The sequence below is a fragment of the Zeus faber genome (assembly GCF_960531495.2).
Source record: "Zeus faber genome assembly, chromosome: 10".
NCBI classification, from domain to species: domain Eukaryota; kingdom Metazoa; phylum Chordata; class Actinopteri; order Zeiformes; family Zeidae; genus Zeus; species Zeus faber.
In genome coordinates, this window is record NC_137199.1 from 19,865,599 (window position 1) to 19,888,066 (window position 22,468).

The 22,468-nt window shown below is 46.3% G+C and overlaps 2 protein-coding genes across 2 annotated transcripts; both read left to right on the forward strand.

Moving 5' to 3' along the window:
• Positions 1 to 338: 338 nt before the first annotated feature.
• Positions 339 to 12,011, forward strand: fam193b (family with sequence similarity 193 member B). The gene is made up of 10 exons (XM_080008563.1): positions 339 to 617; positions 1,880 to 2,158; positions 3,897 to 4,083; positions 5,084 to 5,302; positions 5,422 to 5,833; positions 5,947 to 6,130; positions 6,262 to 6,495; positions 9,015 to 10,053; positions 10,140 to 10,215; positions 10,361 to 12,011. Exons 1-10 carry the CDS (start codon positions 450 to 452, stop codon positions 10,455 to 10,457), a joined length of 2,895 nt encoding a protein of 964 aa, XP_079864689.1. The 5' UTR covers positions 339 to 449; the 3' UTR covers positions 10,458 to 12,011.
• A 2,734-nt stretch (positions 12,012 to 14,745) lies between these two features.
• On the forward strand, positions 14,746 to 21,308 carry ddx41 (DEAD (Asp-Glu-Ala-Asp) box polypeptide 41). Its single transcript, XM_080008571.1, has 17 exons — positions 14,746 to 14,898; positions 15,465 to 15,560; positions 16,527 to 16,677; positions 16,789 to 16,863; positions 17,470 to 17,530; positions 17,609 to 17,745; positions 17,872 to 17,944; positions 18,032 to 18,185; positions 18,798 to 18,934; positions 19,102 to 19,264; positions 19,421 to 19,552; positions 19,663 to 19,734; positions 19,832 to 19,928; positions 20,256 to 20,405; positions 20,541 to 20,612; positions 20,725 to 20,835; positions 20,992 to 21,308. The coding sequence occupies exons 1-17, from the start codon at positions 14,872 to 14,874 to the stop codon at positions 21,126 to 21,128; spliced, it is 1,845 nt and encodes a 614-aa protein (XP_079864697.1). The 5' UTR covers positions 14,746 to 14,871; the 3' UTR covers positions 21,129 to 21,308.
• The last annotated feature ends 1,160 nt before the right edge of the window (positions 21,309 to 22,468 follow it).

Consider the following 22,468-nt stretch of genomic DNA (forward strand, 5'->3'; position numbering starts at 1 on the left):
ACAAAATACATATATTTAATAAACCTGTTATGTGATGAACAAATCCATAAATGAATCACATTTAAAAAAAAAAAACGACATAAATACCTAAAACACACAAACAAATGTACACCGTGTATTTTTTTTTTTTTGTGGCTACAGCAGATACGAACATGAAACAAACGCGTGCGTCAAATAGATAACAAAACAAGCCTTTCAAAATAAAGGCTCCGGAGCGGAGCCGCGTTGCCAGCAGTATCTTTGACCTCTGACCCCCAGAGTGTGCCAGCGCGCCGCCATATTGACTGTTGTCTTGACGAGGGGAAGGTACGAGGGGAACGTTGGAGGCTCCGCGAGAACCGAAGCCGCTCCGCACGTCGTTCACAACTGCGCCCAGAAGACCGAGGTTTGGGGGTTTTTTTGGGGGTTGTTTTTTGTTGGGGTTTTTTTAAAGTCCCGACGCGCGTGTGATGGCGAGGAAGAAGAGCAAGCAGCCGGGGGCGGTGCAGGAGTCCCTGCCCGGGCAGCAGACCCTACCGAAGAAGCCCGTCCCTCCCGGCGGCGGCGCGACTGCGGGCGGCGGCGGCGGCGGCGGCGGGGCGGCGGGGACGGACCGAGCGGCCGCCAGGGCGAACCAGGTGGCCCCTTTCAGCCTCTACCGGAGCACCCCGCAGCTACTAACAACTTTATGTCTTTGCGTGCACCCATCCGCGGGATTAAGGTCTATCGTGCGTAATTCGAACAGACGGACGTCCAGCTAATGCTACACCGGAGGCTAGCCATGCTAACCGATGCTAGGCAGCTAGCGCGCTTGTATTTACATGGATGCTTATTGAGGATACGAGAGAGAGCTACGATTGTCGTTCCGAACAAGGGGCTAGCCAGCTAAACCCTCAGTGTGTAGGCTCGGCGTTTTGGATGCAAGTACATGTCGGACCGGCGGCCGTTGCAGCCACACAGGGTTTGCACTAAAAAGCTCTGACGAGGCGCAGACCAGACAGGCTGTGCATCCATCAGCTAGCTGCTGAGTGGATGGATGGATGGATGGATGGATTTCCTCATTCCCGGGGGGAATTTGCGGTCTTTCTCCAGACAATAGGCACACAATAGTAAAATGAAAGTAATTGACAGTATGCAATAAACCTAATAAACGGACTAAATGGCAATGCACAATAAACCTCAAAATATACAAAAACTTAGAAAAATGGCAATAAATGGTAAACCCGAACAATAGCAATAAACCCCTCTATCAACAATTTTGTCCGTCAAAATTGGGAAAGCGTGCAAGTTTGCATATATATCGAAAACAAGATCTGCACATATGCATGCCTCTGTGTGCTATAATTATTCCAACATGCACCTTTGTATATTTTACTGTCTAAAACAAAATCTCTTAATCGGAAAAGGTAACTAAACCTGTCCTCAACCCAAAGAGAAACCATGATCATAGTAGCTGAGAATCAGACTCTTCTGCACATTCGGCACATCATTCTCCTATGGGTTTTATTCTATAAATGCACAGGAAATTCAACATATTTGTATTTGTATGACACTGCACCCAAGACAGAGTTTATCTTCTCGTTCCAAACCATCAATGTCAATCTTTCACAATCAGCCAGAACCGCTTGCAGTAACTCCATCCTTTGCATGACCTGTGGAACATCAAGAAAAGAGCAAGGGCTGCCAGGGACCTCCCTCTTCAGAAGCCACCCATACCATGTTTTGATCAAACAAAACAAGTAATCATCATTGCTTCTCCAAGAGGGGGGAAATGACCACAAGTCAAGCCTATAAAGGGATGTTTTTTCCTTTTCTGTGTCAACCTGGCTGTGAGTCCTTGGCTCGGCGCTGACCTGTATCCCCTCCTCTTTACCCCCCGCCCCGCCCCACCCCACCCCAGCCCATGCACACCTGCTGCCTCCTGTGCCACCGTGAGTTTAAGGACTGGGGAGCGAGCTCTGTGAACGGACTCCCCGGGGGCCACGGAACCAAGCTGGCCGACGCCGTGCCGGCTCTCTCCCAGGCCCTCCTGCGTGAGGTGCCGGGGCGAAAGCTGGCTGACGCCGTGCCCTCGCTGTCCCAGTCCCTGCTGGGAGAAGTACCGCTGTGGATCTGTCAGAGCTGCCGCAAGAGCGTGGAGGAGGAGGAGATGCGGAGCACCCAGGAGCAGCCCACACCGGTAAGTAAATGAGGGGTGATGGGGGTCATGTTGTCAGATGTTTTACGGATTATATTACTTTTTTCCAGTCCATGCATTTAAGAAATGTAGATAATTTGCAGTTTATTCCTAGCTGAGGCTAATTGCATGGTTTGGTCCATGGAAGCCATTGTAAGATTCCATCAATCCTCTTTGCTCATAAATAGATGAAGATATACGTTCAATACAGGAGTCCACGTTACTACTTTCTTTCTTATTATGATTATAACTGACAAAAATGTTATTTGTATAGAATTTTTGCCAAATACTCAGATACATGGAATAGTATAATCCACAAAGAACATAGTGTAAACACAGAGATCATCATACATTATAAGCAATTTTGGAGTTTTGAGTGAGTTGGAGTCCCAAGAGTCTGAGATGTGTTTGGGGAGAGAGTTTCTCCCTTGTTTAGGTGCTTGGTCCTGGTGGAGGGTCATAGGGATCTTTAACTAAAATATTTGATTTTACAATAAAGTGCCTGTTTCTGCTGTCATGAAGTGTAAAAACACACTACAAAGCAAAACATAAGATGTCTAGCCTCATTCACAAGAGGGATGACTTGGGATGGCTAACTTTTTCATTAAAAAAAGCTATTTGTGAATCACTGGATGGGAAAATCACAAAACCTTGTTTATCTCAATATTTATCATTTGAAAAGCCAGTGGAAAATAAGCTGTTTTAGAGACACTTAATGTGATCTGATTTTATTTATCCCTCCCTCCCTGGCCCTTCAATCCCTGAGGCAGCTGTTTTGAAGTTGCATTGTTAGCATTAGCCGGCAAACAGGGACGCTCGTATTGTTTCTGGATGTAACGTCATAGTTGGACAAAAAATGACAAATCAAAATACAATTGTTTCCAAAGAAATCCAGGTTTTTCTTTATCCTTAAATGTGCATCTGCAGTAACAGGAGTTTATGGATTGATGGTATGGAAGGATTTTTTTTTATCATCGCAGTAATATATGATCATATAATCCAGCTAATGTTCATCACATTTTACAATATGGTATAAAACTTGGCAGTATGAAGTTGGACCTACAAAATAGTTATGAGGATACTGAGATGTCTTTGATTAATCATCATACAGGATCACTGAAAGACAATTCACCATGTTATCAAGTTGTCACTCAGCACTAGGGCCATTTGATTAAAAATAAGGACAATCAGAAGAGGCAAGCGTTTGCCAAGTGTTTATGCCTATCAAGATGGAGCGGTGCCCTTAGAAGCTAGAAGCTAGTGAGATCTGTGAAGCTGCTGCAGCATGGCCAGACTTCTACGAAAAATTGTCGGAAGAAAGGGAAACTACTGAGAGCAGTCCTGTCACTCTGTATTCTGTTTCCATGTCAACACAAATGTGTTTTATAAAGGTGTAATTAAGATGTAATTAAATGGTAATGGCTTAACTAGTAATTGTATTGAGTGAATTCCTTGGTCTTCATAAAAACAAATAATTTCTATCAGATGTTGAGTTAGAGTTGGCATTTCTGTAAAATTGAGCTCTTCCTAAGCATTGAAGCAAAGCTAATGACCCAATCATGTCCTGTTAGGTTGCTATTAGGTACCCTCACAAGACTACGACCACAGCGCCGACCCAATAGCTGATACTGGCATCAATATCTGTGTGAGCCACGCTGGTGGCAGAGTCAACCTTGAGGCATCGACATGTACGCCGCCGTCCTTTGGTTAATCCAAGGGTTAAAACTTTTGTCTTCTTCAGGTGCCGTTGTCGCACTCGTCCTCCTGTAAATCTCAGAGCTGTGGGAACGGTTACCCGGAGCAGAGTTCTGTAGACTGGGATCCGAGCTCCTTCCTTTCGGCCCACAAACTGTCGGGTCTTTGGAATTCGGCCCACACCAACGGAGGGGTCCACTGCAACCACAGCGCGTCTTCACACTCACAGCAAGGTGCGTGGTCACAGTGATCCCCGTGAGAAAAGACAATGGAGCGGACATTGCTTTCTGAACCAACGGATGTGGTATCAGCCAGTACTAAAGCAATGTTTGTACATTTTTTATTTTTTTTATTTTTTAACTAAGGTACTGTTAAATTTGAACCCGAAAGTATTTGGTTTTGCCACTGCACAGTGACATGCCTCCAAAGGCTGATTAGTTGGCTTGGAGAGCTGGTTTTAAATACAATCCATCTGGGCAGCTACTGTGGCCAAAGGCATATTCAGATGTGTGCTTGGCTTTTCTACGCAAGACATTTTCGCCATCGCCACATCTCTGAAACGATGACTTTGAAATCCTGATTTGAATATATTGTTTAAAAAAACAAAACATGTCATCTGCGACTGTAGTTGAGGGATTGTTTACGCTACACATGTTGTGTGCTACTCGGTGTAGTTGGTAGTTTCTTTAGCTGTTCACTCAAGACACGGGAAAGCTGGTGGTGTGCCTCCATTTTTGAGATGGTGCCAAATGATGAGAGAATTTTTCTACAATAAAACTGGTGTCTCCAGTTATGCCTGTCACTCTCAGGAGGAAGTTGTAAAGGAAGCTTTAGGTGAAGCTTTAGAATGCTTGCGTTCCAGTCTTGCTCTCCACTAAAAAGGCCCAGCCCACAAACAGTCTTGCAAAGAAACGTCTCTTTATCGTCAAAGGGAAGAATAGGTTGCTTGTTATGTTTAATCAGCATGATGATTACCCCGAAGCAATTATTTTATTTTAGAATTAATTATTTGTGCAGATCAGCTCAAACACCTGTCTTAGTAATTGGTTTGATGAAAGGCTGCTAATTTGTGTGGTAATGACACTTTGCTGAAATGTTACTGATAAGATTGTTTCTGTTCTGAGTGTTTTGGTAAAATGAATATAGCTGCAGACGTTAATTGCAGAAGTGAAAGCTCATTCGCGACAACTTTTTTTTTTTTTTTTTTTTTTTTTTTTTTTTGGCCTCGCACAGGTGTAACGGGGGGAGGGGCAGGCTGCCACGATAAAAGAGGCCTTCACGAGGCACCTGGGAAATCTGTCAAAACATCGGGGCCCAAAGTTTGTCCCTACAGTCACCCATCCCAGAATTCCAGTGGTTCATCTCCTGGGAATTCGCTGTCTACCTCAGCTGACCATTGTAAGACCACACCCAAGCACTTCAAGACCATGTGCCGTCGACCAACCCCACCAGGTGTGAAAGCTGTTCCTTTGTTTGCCTACACACTTAAATTAAGAGGAAGCAGTTGCTGTAGGATTATTTTATATATATATAGCGCCTTCTCATGCCTATCAATTTGATCCTTATTCCAGGTGAAGCCTTCCACCCTAATGACCACCACCAACATTCGGACCTCTCTGTGCCCCCCAATAGTCCTACTGGCCTGTCTTCCCAGCCCTCCTCCCTTGTCCCCTCAAAGCAGAACTCTGGACAGCACGGTCACGTCAGCTCCTCCTCCGGCGCCGGTTTGCCGGCCCACGCTCCCTTCCCCGCGCTGGTACCAAACCTCCACAGCCCCACGGCGAAGCTCGCTTCTTCCGGTCCGGACAGCCCCACCTCCGTGCAGAAACCAAGCCCTTGCAAAAACTCCCACATTCCTGCCGTCAACACACAGCATACCAAACTGGGCAACTCTCTAATGGGCTGCAACCACCCTTGCAACGGGCACAACGGTGGAACGGCAGCTCCTTCCAACGTTGGCCATCTGGCTGCGGGGGCCTGCAGGTGAGTCCCAGTCGGAGCTGGGTATCAATGCGCATAAAGGACCTGGATGGTCTTCCTCAAAGCACGGTGGCTACCGCCTTTCTGATGGTTGTCCTATCCGTCCTGTTTCACAGGGACCAGGCCTGTAAAGGTCACAAACTGGCCAATGGGGCATTGTGCCACCCTCCGTCAGAGCTCGAAGAAGGAGAAGACGAGGACAGCAGCTCCGAGAGGAGCTCCTGCGCCTCCTCTTCAACCAACCAGAAGGACGGCAAATACTGTGACTGCTGCTATTGCGAGTTCTTCGGGCACAACGCGGTAATTACACTTGCTCTTTTCTCTTCTAAGCAGAAAGAATTTGCTTTAAAATTATTGTTTTTCTTTGATTAAAATGGGAATCTAACATGAAACTGTACCACTAACCGATGCAATATTTTGTTTGCCCGCAGCCTCCAGCTGCACCAACAAGCCGTAACTACGCTGAGATCAGGGAGAAGCTGCGCTCTCGCCTGACCCGGCGTAAAGAAGAGCTTCCCCAGCGCCAGGACTCGGACCTGACGGTGACCAGCGCTATCGACAACAGAGACGTGGACGAGTTGTTAGACTTCATTAACAGTTCCGAGCCCAAACCCGTCAACAGTGCCAAGGCTGCCAAGCGGGCTCGACACAAACAGAAGAAAAAGGTTCGTTGGGCGACTTATACTCTCTTAGCTTGCATTTTTCTGATACCATTTATACAAGTTAGTGGAACTTATTTAACGTCTGTCTTTGTGGTTTTTTTTGTATTGGTGTTCAAATATGTGAGGGGACATTTCATGAAGATGAAATTTCAGAATCAGGATTTTCCAGTTTTGGCACTATATAATCTTCAAGGAGAATATTTTATCTTGTTTCAGCTCACAATCGAAGCTGCCTAAACACAGATCTTGCCCCACACACACGATCCGTCACTGATTTTTTAAGTTTGCCCACTGACAAAGAAATGAACGGTCTATAATTTAAGTGGTAATTTTTGGTAGGTTTATTATAACAGTGAGAGACAGAATATCAAAAAGAAAATCCAGAAAATCACATTAAATAAAAGATATGTTGTTTTGCATTTCATTGAGTGAAATCAGTATTTGATCCCCTATCAAAACATGACTTAGTACTTGGTGGAGAAACCCTTGTTGGCAAGTACAGAGGTCAGACGTTTCTTGTAGTTGATAACCAGGTTTGCACACATCTCAGGAGGAAAGTTGGACCGCTCCTCTTTGGAAATCCTCTCCAAATCTTTAAGGTTTCCAAGCTGTCGCTTGGCAACTCGGCGCTTCAGCTCCCTCCACAGATTTTCTATAGGATTAAGGTCCGGAGACTGGCCAGGACACTCCATGACCCTAATGTGCTTCTTCTGGAGCCACTCCTTTGTTGCCTTGGCTGTATGTTTTGGGTCATTGTCGTGCTGCATCCACCACCCATTTTTAGTGTCCTGGCTGAGAGAAGGAGGTTGTCACCCAGGATTTCATGGTACATGGCCCCATCCATCTTTCCCTTGATGCGGTGAAGTCGACCTGTCCCCTTAGCAGAGAAACACCCCCAAGGCATAATGCTTCCACCTCCATGCTTGACGGTGGGGATGGTGTTCTTGGGGTCAAAGTCAGAATCCCTCTTCCTCCAAACACGGCGAGTCGCATTGATACCAAAGAGCTCGATTTTCGTCTCATCACCTCCTCCCAAACATTCTCTGAATCATTCAGGTGTTCATTGGCAAACTTCAGACGGGCCTGTACATGTCCCCTCTTGAGCAAGGGGACCTTACGGGCACTGCAGGATTTTAATCCATTACGGTGTAGTGTGTTAACAATGGTTTTCTTGGTGACTGTGGTCCCAGCCGCCTTGAGATCATTAACAAGCTCCCCCTGTGTAGTTCTGGGCTCCTGCCAATGGTCTTGTAGCCCATTCCGGCCTTGTGCAGGTCTACAAACTTGTCCCTGATGTCCTTAGACAGCTCTTTGGTCTTGCCCATGATGGAGAGGTTGGAGTCTGATCGATTGATTCTGTGGACAGGTATCTTTTAAACAGGTAACGAGTTGAGATTAGGAGTACTTTCTTAAAGCAAGAGGACTAATCTGTGGGAGCCAGAATTCTTTATGGTTGGTAGGGGATCAAATACTGTGAATCAATGATCAATGAAATGCAAAATAATTTTCTGATTTTCAGAAATTGATTTTCTGGATTTTCTTTTTGATATTCTGCCTCTCACTGTTATAATAAACCTACCAAAAATGACCACTAAAATTATAGACCATTTTTGTCAAAATCGGTGAGGGATCAAATAATTATTTCCTCCAGTGTGTGTGTGTACACTTGTACACACACACACACGTACACACACGTACACACACACACTTTGACTTAGAGTTAAATTTGTTCCGTGACAGAGCTCGTAATTCAATCTGCTCGTATAGCAAATCAATTTTCCCCATTGAAATTAAGTGAAATGCCATTAATCTGTTCCAGCCTCCAAAAAAACACCCCAATTTTTTTTTGTTGCTGTTTTTAAATAAGAAAAATGTAGTTATAAATAACAAACATTGTATAAAAACATAATAAAAGAGAACGTCAAAGAGAATCACTCATGTTTTTCTATGATTTCATGCTTTAAGTCAATCGACATCATCCGCTCCTTCTCAGCACTTACTTTCTTAGGACCCATGGTTAGAATTTTTTTTTTTGTGCTAGATAACTGCACAAAAAGCACAATATGCGAGTACATACAATGAGATGTTTCCACGGTCAGGTAATCACGTGAGGTGAACGAGTGCGACGCGGGATGCTGGCCGGATTCGCTCACCCCGCCAACTAGCGGCGGCTTACCTGAAGCTCGCTCCTCGTAACTCACATTTTTGCTCGTAAATCAATACAAAAAAAATGGACGGAACGTAACTCGGGAAGCTCGTTTGTTAGTGCACACGTAAATCAAGGTGAACACACACAATAGTAGTGCAGCAGATCTTTCCATTTCACATTACAAGGGAAAAAGGAACTAGGCAAGACTGTTTGTTTGAAAATCAGTCCACGTAAGTGAAATTGACTCTGAATCAGAATACTAAGAAACCGTAATACCAAAAGAATTGCGAATATCTTTGACACATAAAATCATCAAGTTCCCGACAGCTCCCAGCCTGGTTCAGGGTGGTGCTCATGCTTGTGTGTGTTTCAGGAGAAGGCCCAGCAGTGCAGCGTGGAGGCCGCCAGCGGCGACCCCCACTCCAGTCCCTCCGAGGCGACCGACGAGTCCATTCCCGACGGCTCCGAAGCCAGCCGGCTGCTGGACTGGCCTCAGCTGGAACTGGAGCGGGTGAACAGCTTCCTCACCAGCCGGCTCGAGGAAATCAAGAACACCATCAAGGACTCGATCCGAGCCTCGTTTAGCATGTACGACCTTAATCTCGACGTCAACGACTTTCCAAAGAAGGCAGCCACTTTGGAGGGCAACCATTTACTGTCCCACCTCAACGGCTGCACTGACATGCAAGTGATGCAACAGATAGAACTTGACCTTGCGCCACTTTCGCTGGGAACGTTTAAAAACCACCTGGACCTGGTGAACGGCTGGGAGGACGCCGCCGCCGTCTCGTCCTCAAATGCCGCGGCGGCCGCGGGCGTCGCCGCCGGGCCGAAGGACGTCCAGAAGCTGCATTCTACTCCAAACCTTTCTAAGCTCATCCGTGTTCGCTCTCCAGAGAGATGTGCTTCCGCTGCGGCTGAAGGCGTCCCGCAGGCCCCCCCGCAGGGCCCCGCCGCCGCCAAATCCAAGGAGGAGGCCCCCGACCCCAAGAACACCGCCGCCGGTGCTGCCAAGTCAAAAAAGAGTAAAAAGCAGCAGCAGAGGCAGGAGCCGCCCGCCTCTGAGCAGAATCCCATCAAACCCGCCAAACACATCTCGGCTAACGAGACGCCGAAAACAGAGTCGAGGGCCTTGGACGTCAGCGCTAACGGCTCGAGAACGGCAAACAAACACCCACAGCACGCGGCGGACAGCCAGAGGAACGGTCCAAAGAAAGCCGAGGAGGGCAGGTCATCCCGGCAGGCGGGCAGCGGCTCCGGCGCGCACCGGGCCGAGCCGCGGGGAGGTCGTTCTGAGCAGGATTCAGAAAGCAAGACCCATCCAGCCCCTCAGGCCAACGGGCAGCTGCAGCAGTCAAAGGGCAAGAATAAGAAGAGCAAAAGCAAGGGGGAAAAGTCCAGCAGCACTATCGGTACGTTGGGCTACACCTGCCTGTCCCTGCGTGTTCCCTCACAGAAATGACCCTTTTCATTAAATGTTTCCCTTTGCATTTCCTAGATGATGTATTTCTTCCCAAAGACGTGGACCCAACAGAAATGGATGAGATAGACAGGGAGGTGGAGTACTTCAAAAGGTAGGTCTTTCTGCTCTCTGCGAGGTTTTAGGCATTGTCTCCGGTGCCCCGGCCCAACTCCCGCGTATCGATTTGTTCCTCTCCCTCGTATCGCTTGGTTCGGTCTCACCCCCTTCCTCCCCTTTTTTCTCTCCCCTCACTCCAGGTTTTGTCTGGATTCTGCAAAACAAACCCGCCAGAAGGTCGCAGTAAACTGGTCCAACTTTAGCCTCAAGAAGGTTCCTTCAAATGCAGCTCAATAACTTGGGAGAGTGCAAGACACAAACTTCCCGACTTCCCCTAAATCTGTCTCGGTAGAACCCTGTTTGGCCTGAGGCCCGATCTCATTCCCCCGTTTTCTTCTCTTACTCACTAAGCCAAGGGACCCCTGGTACAAGGTCATATTTTTCCATTCAGTAGACTGAAATACTTGCAATGTTTGCAATGTTCACTCAATGAGAGGTTCAAAATGACAAAAAAACAAAAACAACAACCATGTTTAATCTACTGCAGTCATGTGCTTCACTATGTAGTATTGTAAAAGATATCTTTCATGAAATAAATTGTTTTTATTGCAAATGTTTTTATCTGGGAAATTTTAACATTAATCTGGATTCTAATCAGCTTACTCTGGTGCTTAAAATGTTGTTCTCTGTACATTTTATTTGTTTGGCTCTGAGGTTTTCCTACCTCACCTCCCACCATACTTGTTTCGCTCGACACACATTTTCGAGATTTACCGGTGATTGTGAACTCTCTGAAATAACTTAATTATCTTAGTTTTGGGAAAATGACGTCAGCACCCTCTCCTTGTCGTGAGGGGGACTTGCGGCGCTCTGGTCTCATGAAGGTGTCGATCGTGCCGTGCTTATGCTCTCAATGTTTCCTCTAACACCAATTGCAATGTACTTGGTTATTGTTCCTGTTGTAATTTGGAAATCCATCCCGCAAATTAAGAAGAGGTTGATAATGGAAAAACAAAAAATCGTAATTAGTTCCAATTTTTTTTTTTTTTTTATGAAATATTGTCTCACTCCCACAAATGACTACACAAACTTCTCGTGATGCCAGTAATGGTGATATAAACTTGGCTACTATCTTAGATGTGATGAGTTAAATTACAGTTTCCTCATGCATGTCATGTAAAAAAAAATAATGCTTACTTCCCTCTCCTGCATTCAATATTGTATATGTTAACTGCAGCTTTTTGCTTCCAAGCCTATCCAACCTTGATCAATAATCTCTACTCTATCTTCATAATCGACTGCATTCTTAGTACGTCTCCATGTTGTCTAATAGAACATGTCCTTCAGCGCTTTCTGCACATTTTGTCTTTAAACTCTAAATTCTCTCCCACAGCAGAATGTGCACAGCTTTCATTCCTTTTTTTTTTTTTTTCTCCTTTTTAAATCAGTGACCTTTGACATTTCACACATGTTTAGTTTTGTGTACATATGCCGTCTTTTTAAGGCCTTTTCAGGCTCTTGTCACAACACAGTAGGTCAGGGTGTTTTATTCTGCTTCTCGGACGAGGGCGCTGGCTCAAGAGTTGATATTGTCGAGATGGACCTAGGTTGGGGATGATCGATTCATCTATTTAGGGTTATTTCCTAAAAGTCTGTGCTGATTTTTTTTTTGTCGTACATCTGATGCTTTCCAAGCTATATTCAACAAGAGAACATTATCATAAATGTTTGGAATGTAGATTTATATTATACCAGTAATAGCCGGGTGTATGTTGGCTTTGTTTTTTATTATTCACTTTTGATACTGTGAAGATCTTTCATTCAGAAAGATTAAAAACAATACAGTTTTGAGAAAAATAAAGTGTGGTGGTTGCTTTCTAGTATTTCCTGCCCTCGCAAATATGAGCCACATTTCTTGGAGAAAGAAATAAGAAAAAAACCTTCAAATCCAAATGGGAACTGAGAAGACCAAAGAAAGCTAACGCATTCATGAGCACCGCGTGTCGATTACGCACATTTCAAGATTCAAGAGATTCAAGATACAAGATTCAAGATTTTTTATTTGTCACATACATATACATACTTTCATACATAGAAGCAGTGAAATGTAATGCAACGCACCCGGTGATAGCACACTATGTCCTAGGAAAAAAAGAAATAAAAGTAAAGAATTCCTTTCTAATAGACCGACTTACTGACTCCTAAAACGTAATACAGTAAGTTGAATACTTATAGAATAAGATAAATATATAGAATAAAATACAATAAAAATAAAATGGAATAGATAGAGGGAATATGCCTATGTATGTACAGATATGTGCAATTACATTTGAGTATTTTTCAAGCTTATAGAGCTTGTGCGTAATCACCGGGTGTCATGACATTTCACTGCATAGATGTACGACCGTATGTGTATGTATGTGACAAATAACCTCTTGAACTTTAACTTATATTTACCCTAAATATTCAAAAACAGATGTCAAGTTACCTGAAGCCGTAAAAAAAAAAATTGACAAAAGATTCTCCATTTACTCTGATTATATTTAAATATTCCATTCTAGGCTGGAATAAACATGTTATAATGTAACAGAAGGTGGCACTCCATTTAGGCGCAATTCGCGCCCGTCTGCAGAAGTTGCGTCGAGATTGTCCCTACCGGGCTTCCGTATAAAATAACACCACCATCGTAAGTCATTATTTCCTCCCGACAAAGCTTTGTCGGATCACAGGTTGTGATTGGGCCACTTGGGCACCCATCATAAGGCCTGCCCCCCCAGTATATTTCCTCTCCGCTGTACATCCAAGCCCTCTATCTTCTTCTAAAAAGAAAGAATAATGTCGGTTGTGGACCTTAACACGCGTGCTGCCTGCGGCGCACACATGGGACGCAGGCATACTCAATCGCTGTGCATCCGCTGTATCGGCCAGGCACACACGGAAGCGCCGCTCTCGGACCCGTGCTTTTGTATCGACTGCTCAGGTCTGCCACTTTTAGTCATCCGCCATCAGGCCGACATCATCGGCTCCCTCGCTAGTCGCCCCCGTACTGCCGAAGCGCCTACGGGCCTCTTGGTAGGGAGGGGAAGAGAAGGAATCGACTCTCCAGTTCTTGGGCCTTGTCTCAAGGCCACGCTCCCCTGCCCCTCTTGATCCCCCTCAGCATCCATGCCCGGCTGATCAAGAGGCGGTGGCAGCGCACAAGCAGTGGTGGGGCTTCCACGCAGCCCACTGAGGTTCCGAGGAGAAGGAGGATGGGGAAGGAGAAGGGCCAGGTGAGGGGGCACAAGGGGCTGGTCAAAAAGCATCCCTGGGGCCATTCCGCCAAGAGCTGCTGGGCCTCCTGGAGCGAGCTGTGGCTGACCCCGAACCCGCTGCACCCTCCGTGCTAGCCGGGTTGTATCTTATGGGGGCTGGGGATCGGCTTCCCTGCCCGCGTCCCATTTCTGCGCTGGAGAATTTTGCCAAGGAGGTGAGGTCGCCTTGGAGCGCTCCACAGAAGATGCGCTCCCCCATCAACCAGTGGTCCATCCTGGACTCACCGAGCCGGAGTTGGGCTACCTGGCTATGCAACCCCCTGGAGCAGGTAGCAGCCAGTTTGCCCCCCCCCCCCCCCCTCACCGCGGAAAAAGCATCAGCTTCCATCCAAGGCGTGTAGGCTGTCAGCGAATGTGGCAAAGAAGTCCTACAAGGCCACGCGGCAGGCTAACCCCTAACTCAAACCCTTACCCACTGGGGTTGGGGTTTGCGGTCATATCTGCCAGTTGGTCCTTAGAATAGTCTACCAGGATTCTGGGTTCTACTGGGTTCTGCCTTTGGGGGCGTGGGGGAACACGTCGGTTCTTACCGGTGGGCCTCACTGACCAGCTTGCTCAAGAGCTGAATAACGGTCAGAGGAAGAGTGACAGGCGGTTGGTTTCCCCGGTACGTATACCGGGGGCGGAACTCACAGCCAAGTCGGGGCCAAGTTGAGACTTGATTGGTCAAAATGGGCTTTAAGCTCCGTTCAGTGGAGCTGTCTGGAGACCGCTCAAGGCGTCGTGAAGAAACGCGTCCTCCCTGCGTCCCCACATCCCCGTTCACGTATTGAAGTGCCGCAACGGATGCACGTTTGAAAATATGTCGATGTGCTTCAGTAAAATGTTTTGAGTGTCCGGCCTCACAAGTACATGACAAACTATTCGTTTCAATGAAAGCAAACCACATGATTGGAGGTAGTTTAGTCTTCGATAGTTATAAAGCCTGGTTCACGCGTTTTCCCTTCACAATGTCCATTTATGTGACCTGCACCGGGGTGGGCAGTGCGATTGTACAATGAGGGGGGAAAAAAAAACAAAAAAACAACCAAAAACCATAAAAGCAAATGTCATCCTCAGTGTTTGGGGGGGGGACAAAGACAAAGGGATGTGCTTGTGCGACGAGCCATGAAATACATTTTAATCACAGCGAGAAGTTAGAAAAGCACCGGAATGAAAAGACAAAACAACGGGCAGCGGCCCCCGGCAGGCCACTTCCGGTCACGCGGGTCAGAGACGTTCAACGTCCTCGCGTTCGACGTCACACGTCGCCGTCACTCGACACCCAACACGCCGGCGCGTCGCGACCCGGGCTCGGGCGTCCCATCCCCGGTAAATTAGTCTCCTCGGAACGGAACGGAACTTTTTATTTTTTTTTTTTTGGGGGTGAATAGATACGCAGAGAACCCGCAGCCGACATGGAGACCGAGAGCAGGACAAAAAAGGTACGTCGTCGCCGCCGTCGCCGTGCCTCTACGAACGCGGACGGTGTAGCTTGTTGTGCTAGCAAGCTAAGTGCTAGCGTCCCGGTTCACTTTGTGAACGCGTCTGGATTCAAGATTCAAGATTTTTTTTATTGGTCACATACATATACATACTTCCATACATATATGCAGTGAAATGTAATCAATGTGATCAAGTTCAAGGGCTTATTTGTCACGGACGTACACATACGGTCATACATGTATGCGGTCAGATGTCGTGACGCCGTCGTGACCGGCGATTACGCGCAATAAGCTCGGTTTTGTAAACTGTAACGGGACCGTACGAACTGGTCATTTCACGTGAACGCTTTGTTTAACTTGTTAAGTCGCATCAAAGGCGTCAGGGTGATCCTATTTTGAAGCGGGGGATTCAGATTTCAAGACTTAACTTGGGAATACGCAAGCTCATATTTTTAAAAATGGTAAATACAATTATCAACACATAAAAAAAAACTGACAGACACTGTTTCCTTGGTTCCCCATTATAACAACCAATAATGTCAATCATTTGGTTTTGTTTTGAACAGAGATCCCACGGAGAGGCAGATAAAGCTGGTTCCGAGGGCTCGGAAGATGACGACTACGTTCCATATGTTCCAGTCAAGATACGAAAGCAACAAACGGTCAGTCTGGTCAAGCTATAACCTAACCGACGCATTATTAAATACCACCGGTCAGCCACAACATTAAAACCACCACTAAAAACCACAAACATTGTGTAGCTCACCTCGTTACGCCCAAACATCCGACCCGTCGAGGCATGGACTCCACCGGACCGCTGGAGGTGTCCTGTGGTATCTGGCACCGAGACGTTAGCAGCAGAGCCTTTAAGTGAGGTGGGGCCCCCATGGATCTGGCTTGGTGATCCAGCACATCCCACAGATGCTCGATCGGACCCTAACCCTGCCCATCCACAAGATGTAGAAGAAAACATGATTAATCAGACCAGGCCACCTTCGTCTAGTGCTCCATGATCCAGTTCTGATGCTCACATGCCCATTGTAGGCACTTCCGATGGTGTGCAGGGCTCAGTATGGGCACCAATCTGGGGCTACACAGCCCCAAACGCAGCACTAGCTGCGATGCACTATGTGTTCTGACACCTTTCTATCATAGCCGCCTTAACTTTTTCAGCAATTTGCGCTACAATAGCTCTTTTTTTGGGATCGGGTCGGACCAGACCGGCTATTCTTTGCTCCCATGGGCACCCATGTCCCTGTCGCCGGTTAACCGGTTGTCCTCTCTTGGACCACTTTTGGTAGGTACTAACCACTGCATACCGGGAACACCCCACAAGACCTGTCATTTTGGAGATGCTCTGACCCAGTCGTCTAGCCATCACAATTTGTCCCTTGTCAAAGCGGCTCAGATCCTTACGCTTGACCATTTTTCCTGCTTCCAACACATTAACTTTAAGAACTGACTGTTCACTTGCTGCCTAATATATCCCACCCCTTGACAGGTGCCATTGTAATGAGATGATCAATGTTATTCATTTCACCTGTCAGTTGTTTTAATGTTGTGGCTCATCGGTGTATGTTCATGTACTCCTGTAGGAAATGCACATCAAGTGAATTGTTTGTTTACAGCTGCAGAAGATGTTACGCTTGCGAGGCAAAGCAGTGGATGACGACCACAAGGACAGCGGAGGAGAGCAGAGGGATGAGGAAGAGGGACTTGGCCCACGCTCCAATGTCAGTCTTCTGGACCAGCACCAACACCTCAAGGAGAAAGCCGAGGGTATCTAAACAAGTCCCACCCCATACCTATCATTCTATAAAATCAATTTTTCATGTTATTTTAAACTTGAGCCTATGTTCTTGGAACATATCCTTGGCTTTGACTTTGCAGCCCGCAAAGAGTCAGCCAAGGAAAAGCAGCTGAAAGAGGAAGAGAAGATTCTTGAAAGTGTCGCTGAAGGCAGAGGTAAGGTGCTCACGGCTGTTTGATTAAGTTAAATTAGTTATGTTCAATAATGTAAGAACCAAGCCGCCATGTGTTTGTACCTTGATGTAAAGCTGGTGGGTTTTTTTGGGGGGGGGGGGGGGTTTGCTGTGATGTGGGACAATCATACCTTATGAGTAATCCTATTTATTCAGATGAAGATGCCAAAGTAATAAGAGACCTTAGCCGCGTTTCCACCACAGGAACTTTCACCAGGAAGTGTGTGTGTGTGTGTGTGTGTGTGTGTGTGTGTGTGTGTGTGTGTGTGTGTGTGTGTGTGTGTGTGTGTGTGTGTGTGTGTGTGTGTGTGTGTGTGTGTGTGTGTGTGTGTGTGTGTGTGATCTTGCCCTCCTACACAGTAGATCCAGGTTCAATTCCCCATGTGTGAAGTTATGTTTTTTTTAATATATTTTAAACTTGATAAAAACTTGCTTGTGAGAGTGAATATTTTTTTGACAGTAAATACAAGGATGGAAGGAAAAAAAACCATAATGAAAGACTGCAAATAAGCTGATCTGTCTCACTTTTTATAACTCTATGAATCGTTCTAATTTAAAAATCATAAAACATCTCAATTCTCTCTCTTAGCTCTGATGTCTGTAAAGGAAATGGCCAAGGGTATCATATATGACGATCCCATCAAAACAAGGTGAGTATGTAATGATCAAGTCCTCCGATTTAATGAGGAGTCGTCCTGTCTTTTCATAACTCAAAATGTACATTTCAGTTGGAAGGCCCCACGCTACATCCTGAACATGCCCAACGCTAGACACGATCGTGTCAGGAGGAAGTTCCACATCCTGGTTGATGGAGACGGCGTCCCGGCGCCGATCAAAAGCTTCAGGGAGATGAAGCTTCCACCAGGTTGAACCAAATATCATATGACATGAATTGTGTGTTGTTCTGCCCATTTGCGGCTTTTACAGCGCACTCCGTCTCCATCAGTATTTGCCGGTGTCGTTAACACTTTTTGTTCTCAAAAATTGTCAGCAATTCTCAAAGGTTTGAAGAAAAAGGGCATTGTCCATCCCACACCCATTCAAATCCAAGGAATCCCTACAATGTAAGTAAGCACAGTTGTTTTTCACCGCCTGGCTCGGACAACATCCCAAACGCGCCTTTTTTGTAACCTTCACCTGTTCACCTCCAGCCTCTCGGGGCGTGACATGATCGGCATCGCCTTCACGGGTTCAGGAAAGACTCTGGTCTTCACTCTGCCCATCATCATGTTCTGCCTGGAGCAGGAAAAGAGGCTTCCTTTCTGTAAGAGGGAGGGACCTTATGGACTCATCATCTGTCCATCGGTGAGCCACTGATCCCTTCTTCTTCACGACACTGCACTTTTAGAAATTGAACGCTATTAATACGCAGGTCACAGATTTATTGTTTGAGCTCCTTTTTCATTCCCTAAATTATTGACCTCACTATTTATTAACTAAATATCATAGACAACTACGGTATATATATCGTGAATTTTAAGTGCCACATGACAGGAGTGAAATGTTTGACTGGCGTTATTTCCCTCTAAATCACCCCCTGATGCGGCGCTAATTTTGGAATTGTGGGAATTGCATCATGAATTTGGTTTGGAATTTTTATGTACCACCGTAAGCATGAATTGTTGACGTTTTGATGAATTGCTGATGCTTTTCAAATCCCCTTCCGCCCCTCCCAGACAGGTCTACCAGTCAACTTGAGTATGAAATGACCTGCATAGTATTTTTACCGGTGTGGGCACCCACAGCGTTTTAACTTTTTGAGTTGAGAATTATTTCATTTCCTCTCTGTTTCGCATCAACGTCGGACATAATAATTATTATTAATTAATTATTAAACTTAGTGTTTTACACGATCGAATAAAATGCTGAATCTTGCCGGTGTTGAACAAATCTCATTAAAACGTTCTCTCACCCCAGCGAGAGTTGGCCAGGCAGACCCACGGCATAATTGAATATTACTGCAAGCTGCTGGAGGAGGAGGGCGCCCCGCAGCTGCGAACTGCGCTCTGCATAGGAGGAATGTCTGTCAAGGAGCAGATGGAGGTGGTCAACCAGTAAGTCTGGACACAAGTGGACACGTCTAAGCAAGAACCTACTGAATTGTGTGATGCATAAAATAAAAATTTGACGTTTTGGAACAATGTTTTTTTGAGCCGAGTTTAAAAAAAAAAAAAAAAGGAATGCATCACAGGCCTGACTCCTCTGTCTGAATGGCTCTTAGTGGAGTCCACATGATGGTCGCCACCCCTGGCAGACTGATGGACCTGCTGCAGAAGAAGATGGTGAGTTTGGACATCTGTCGCTACCTGGCGTTGGACGAGGCCGACAGGATGATTGACATGGGTTTTGAGGAAGACATCCGCACCATTTTCTCCTACTTCAAGGTCAGCGCCAGCTTTGGTCGACATCTAAACATTCTACTACTACTACTACTACTACTACAGCTACAGAAACATTAAATGACTATGATCAAGAAAAGTTCTTGTGTAAACAAAGCCTTCATGATACCAATTGAATTGAATGGATATTTCTTCCCTCAGGGTCAGAGGCAAACGCTGCTTTTCAGTGCTACAATGCCCAAAAAGATCCAGAACTTTGCCAAGAGTGCCCTGGTAAAACCTATCACTATAAACGTGGGCAGAGCCGGTGCGGCCAGCTTGGACGTCATCCAGGTACGACCGCGTCACCGCAAGAGGATTTGACAGTTTCACCTTTTTGGAGGAATCCATTTAAGAACCCTTTGACGGCGACGCCCGATTAATGAACCGGACTCGTTTTGCAGGAAGTGGAATACGTCAAGGAGGAGGCCAAGATGGTGTACTTGCTCGAGTGTCTCCAGAAGACTCCTCCTCCCGTGAGTAGCATAACACGCGATTGACATTGAGCTGGATGTCACTATTTTGAATCAGTCAAAAATGCTTATCTGTGTTTGTTTTGTTTTTCTTGTACAGGTATTGATGTTTGCTGAGAAGAAAGCGGATGTTGACGCCATTCATGAGTATCTTTTACTAAAAGGAGTTGAGGCTGTGGCTATCCATGGTGGAAAGGGTAAGGCTAATAGTAGGGCTTGATGGGGAAGATGCTACCTTGCCTCTCAAGTCCAGTTTATTTGTGAAGCCCTTTATCACCATGACACTCTCAAAGTTAGTGATCACACCAACATTTGAGCCCGGTCCTAACTGACCATCTCTTCCACAAACACAATGTGGCTTTTTGCAATTATTTGTGTAGTTACCAACTGTTACCAGCAGATGGTGCCCTTATCGCATGTTACACCACCATCCTCTCTTGTACGCCGTGTGAAAGGCACTGCAGGTCGTCAGCCCCCCCAAACAAAAGGAATACAATGTTGTTGTTTTTTCTTGATGTTTTCAGATCAAGAGGAAAGAACCAAAGCCATAGAGGCGTTCAAAGAAGGAAAGAAAGACGTTCTAGTTGCCACAGATGTCGCATCCAAGGGGCTGGATTTCCCCGCCATCCAGCATGTGGTGAACTACGACATGCCCGAGGAGATCGAAAACTACGGTGGGAAGAAATGCTTCATGTGGATCGTGTATTCACATCACAGGGAATCGTCTTTTTTTTTTTTTTTTAATTATTATTAAAAAAAAAAAATTCCCACACAATTTATTTATTAAAACGTCTCTTCTCTCTTTTCAGTTCACAGAATTGGAAGAACGGGACGATCCGGGAAGACGGGTATTGCCACGACGTTCATCAATAAAGGCTGCGGTGAGAAACAATGCAAAAAGAAAAGCGTAATGGGGGGGAAAACATACTTGGCTGTCAAATTTAAACAAACGATCCTCGTGGACACGCAATGAGCATCGATCTTTTCTTCCAGACGAGTCTGTGCTCATGGATCTGAAAGCCCTGCTGATTGAGGCCAAGCAGAAGGTCCCCCCCGTCCTCCAGGTTCTCCAGACGGGTGACGAGACCATGCTGGATATCGGGGGTGAGTCTGTCGACCTCTTCAGCCCTCCCTCCCTCCCTCCCTCCCTCCCTCCCTCCCTCCCGTCCTTCTCTGTCCTGGCCGTCCGCAGACTCTCGCTCTCTGCAGCGAACCCAACGTTTGGCTTCCCCTCTTAACGTCGCCCGCTTGTCCTCGCAGGGGAGAGAGGCTGCACCTTCTGCGGTGGTCTCGGCCATCGAATCACGGACTGTCCCAAGCTGGAGGCCATGCAGACCAAGCAGGTCTCCAACATCGGCCGCAAGGACTACCTGGCTCACAGCTCCATGGACTTCTAAGCTCGCCCCCGGGACCGTTGTTCTCTCATGCTGGACCCGGCCTGGGAAGAACGCCGGAATCGACATCGCATCGCTCCATTTTGTTTTTGTGCACACGCTTCACCTGCTTGTGCTTTTACATGTCATTTGTAAAATATTTTTCTGAATCTGTATATGTAAATAAAACTTGATTGTCCCCTTTTTTTTTTTTTCCACGTTGCTTTTGATTATTATTATTTTTTTTTTTTTTTAAAGTGCTTTTAAACATTGAAGCGCGAGTAGAGATGTTGTTAGGTCAGGATGTTGCTTGAACAAGTGTGGTAATGGAACAGGAAGTTGGGACTGCAACAGCAAAACGGAACTTTTATGACCTACGTATTTATATTTGTGTGGTTGTTCATCACTGTCTGCTTTGCCTCTACCGCTTTCGGTAGATGCAAATCTGAAAACGCAATGCACGCGGAAGAGTTCACTCAAAGAGAACCAATGTCATAGTATCGCGGCTGCGTGGCATTTGCTCTATTCCAAAGGGATTTGCAAAGGGGAAAGAAATGCGCCGTCTGAAAGAGGCGATGATCTACGTGCAGGGTGTCAAGTTTGGAAAGGTGAGTCGTGTATTTATGGGCACATGTTTGAAATGAGCCACGATTTATGATCGGATCGGGTTCATGGTCGTATTAAATTGCGAAAAGGAAAACTCCAGTCGATGGGTTTTGGTGTGTGACGCGACACTTAAATGAATGAATATGAGATGTTCAGAACTCCTGTAGAGTGATCTTTGAAGAGTGTAGGTCTGGGTGAAATAGCCTTGTGGTTATCAACCGCTAACAGATCATTTTGTTGCCGCTTATCCTCCAATGCTCCGCGATAGAAAACGTGGAGCAAAATGTGGATGGCGCTCCTCCAGCCTCAAAGCCCCGGCGCTGGATGGCTGGAGCTTTACTCGTTGCCTGAAGCCAGTTCCGAGGATGAACTCCCGAATCCGATGACTCCTCTCGAGGAGGAGAAATCAGAGAGGAGGGTGATCCGCCTGAGTGACTGCCTTGGCATCACCCTGGCCCCAGAGGAGTTGTGCCCCTCGGGGTGTGGGGCCTTCTATTTGACCACCACCTTACGCACCTACACCCTGGCCTCCACAGTGTGCCAAGAATGGTTCCAGCACCTCTACCAGCTCGCCGCCCAGGTACCCTACTCTCCTTTCCCGCCTGATTTGCAGCGTTGATTTCTGTGTGGGCCACCGTATATCACGGTGTGAAGAGATAACAATTGGGTGAAGGGGGATTCCAGCAACGTCAAGTTCGCATTAAGGCGGGTAAGCCCGATGGGGAAGTTGACTTAGGGAGGCAGTATCTTCGATTTTT

Bases quoted from the DNA above. Each gene is read 5' to 3' on its own strand.
- fam193b (XM_080008563.1), top strand. From the start codon at position 450: ATGGCGAGGAAGAAGAGCAAGCAGCCGGGGGCGGTGCAGGAGTCCCTG. The intron at 6,131-6,261 runs GTAATTACACTT...GTTTGCCCGCAG, and splicing joins AGTTCTTCGGGCACAACGCG to CCTCCAGCTGCACCAACAAG. The intron at 10,216-10,360 runs GTAGGTCTTTCT...CCCTCACTCCAG, and splicing joins GAGGTGGAGTACTTCAAAAG to GTTTTGTCTGGATTCTGCAA.
- ddx41 (XM_080008571.1), top strand. From the start codon at position 14,872: ATGGAGACCGAGAGCAGGACAAAAAAG. The intron at 17,746-17,871 runs GTTGAACCAAAT...AAAAATTGTCAG, and splicing joins GGAGATGAAGCTTCCACCAG to CAATTCTCAAAGGTTTGAAG. The intron at 18,186-18,797 runs GTGAGCCACTGA...CTCTCACCCCAG, and splicing joins GACTCATCATCTGTCCATCG to CGAGAGTTGGCCAGGCAGAC.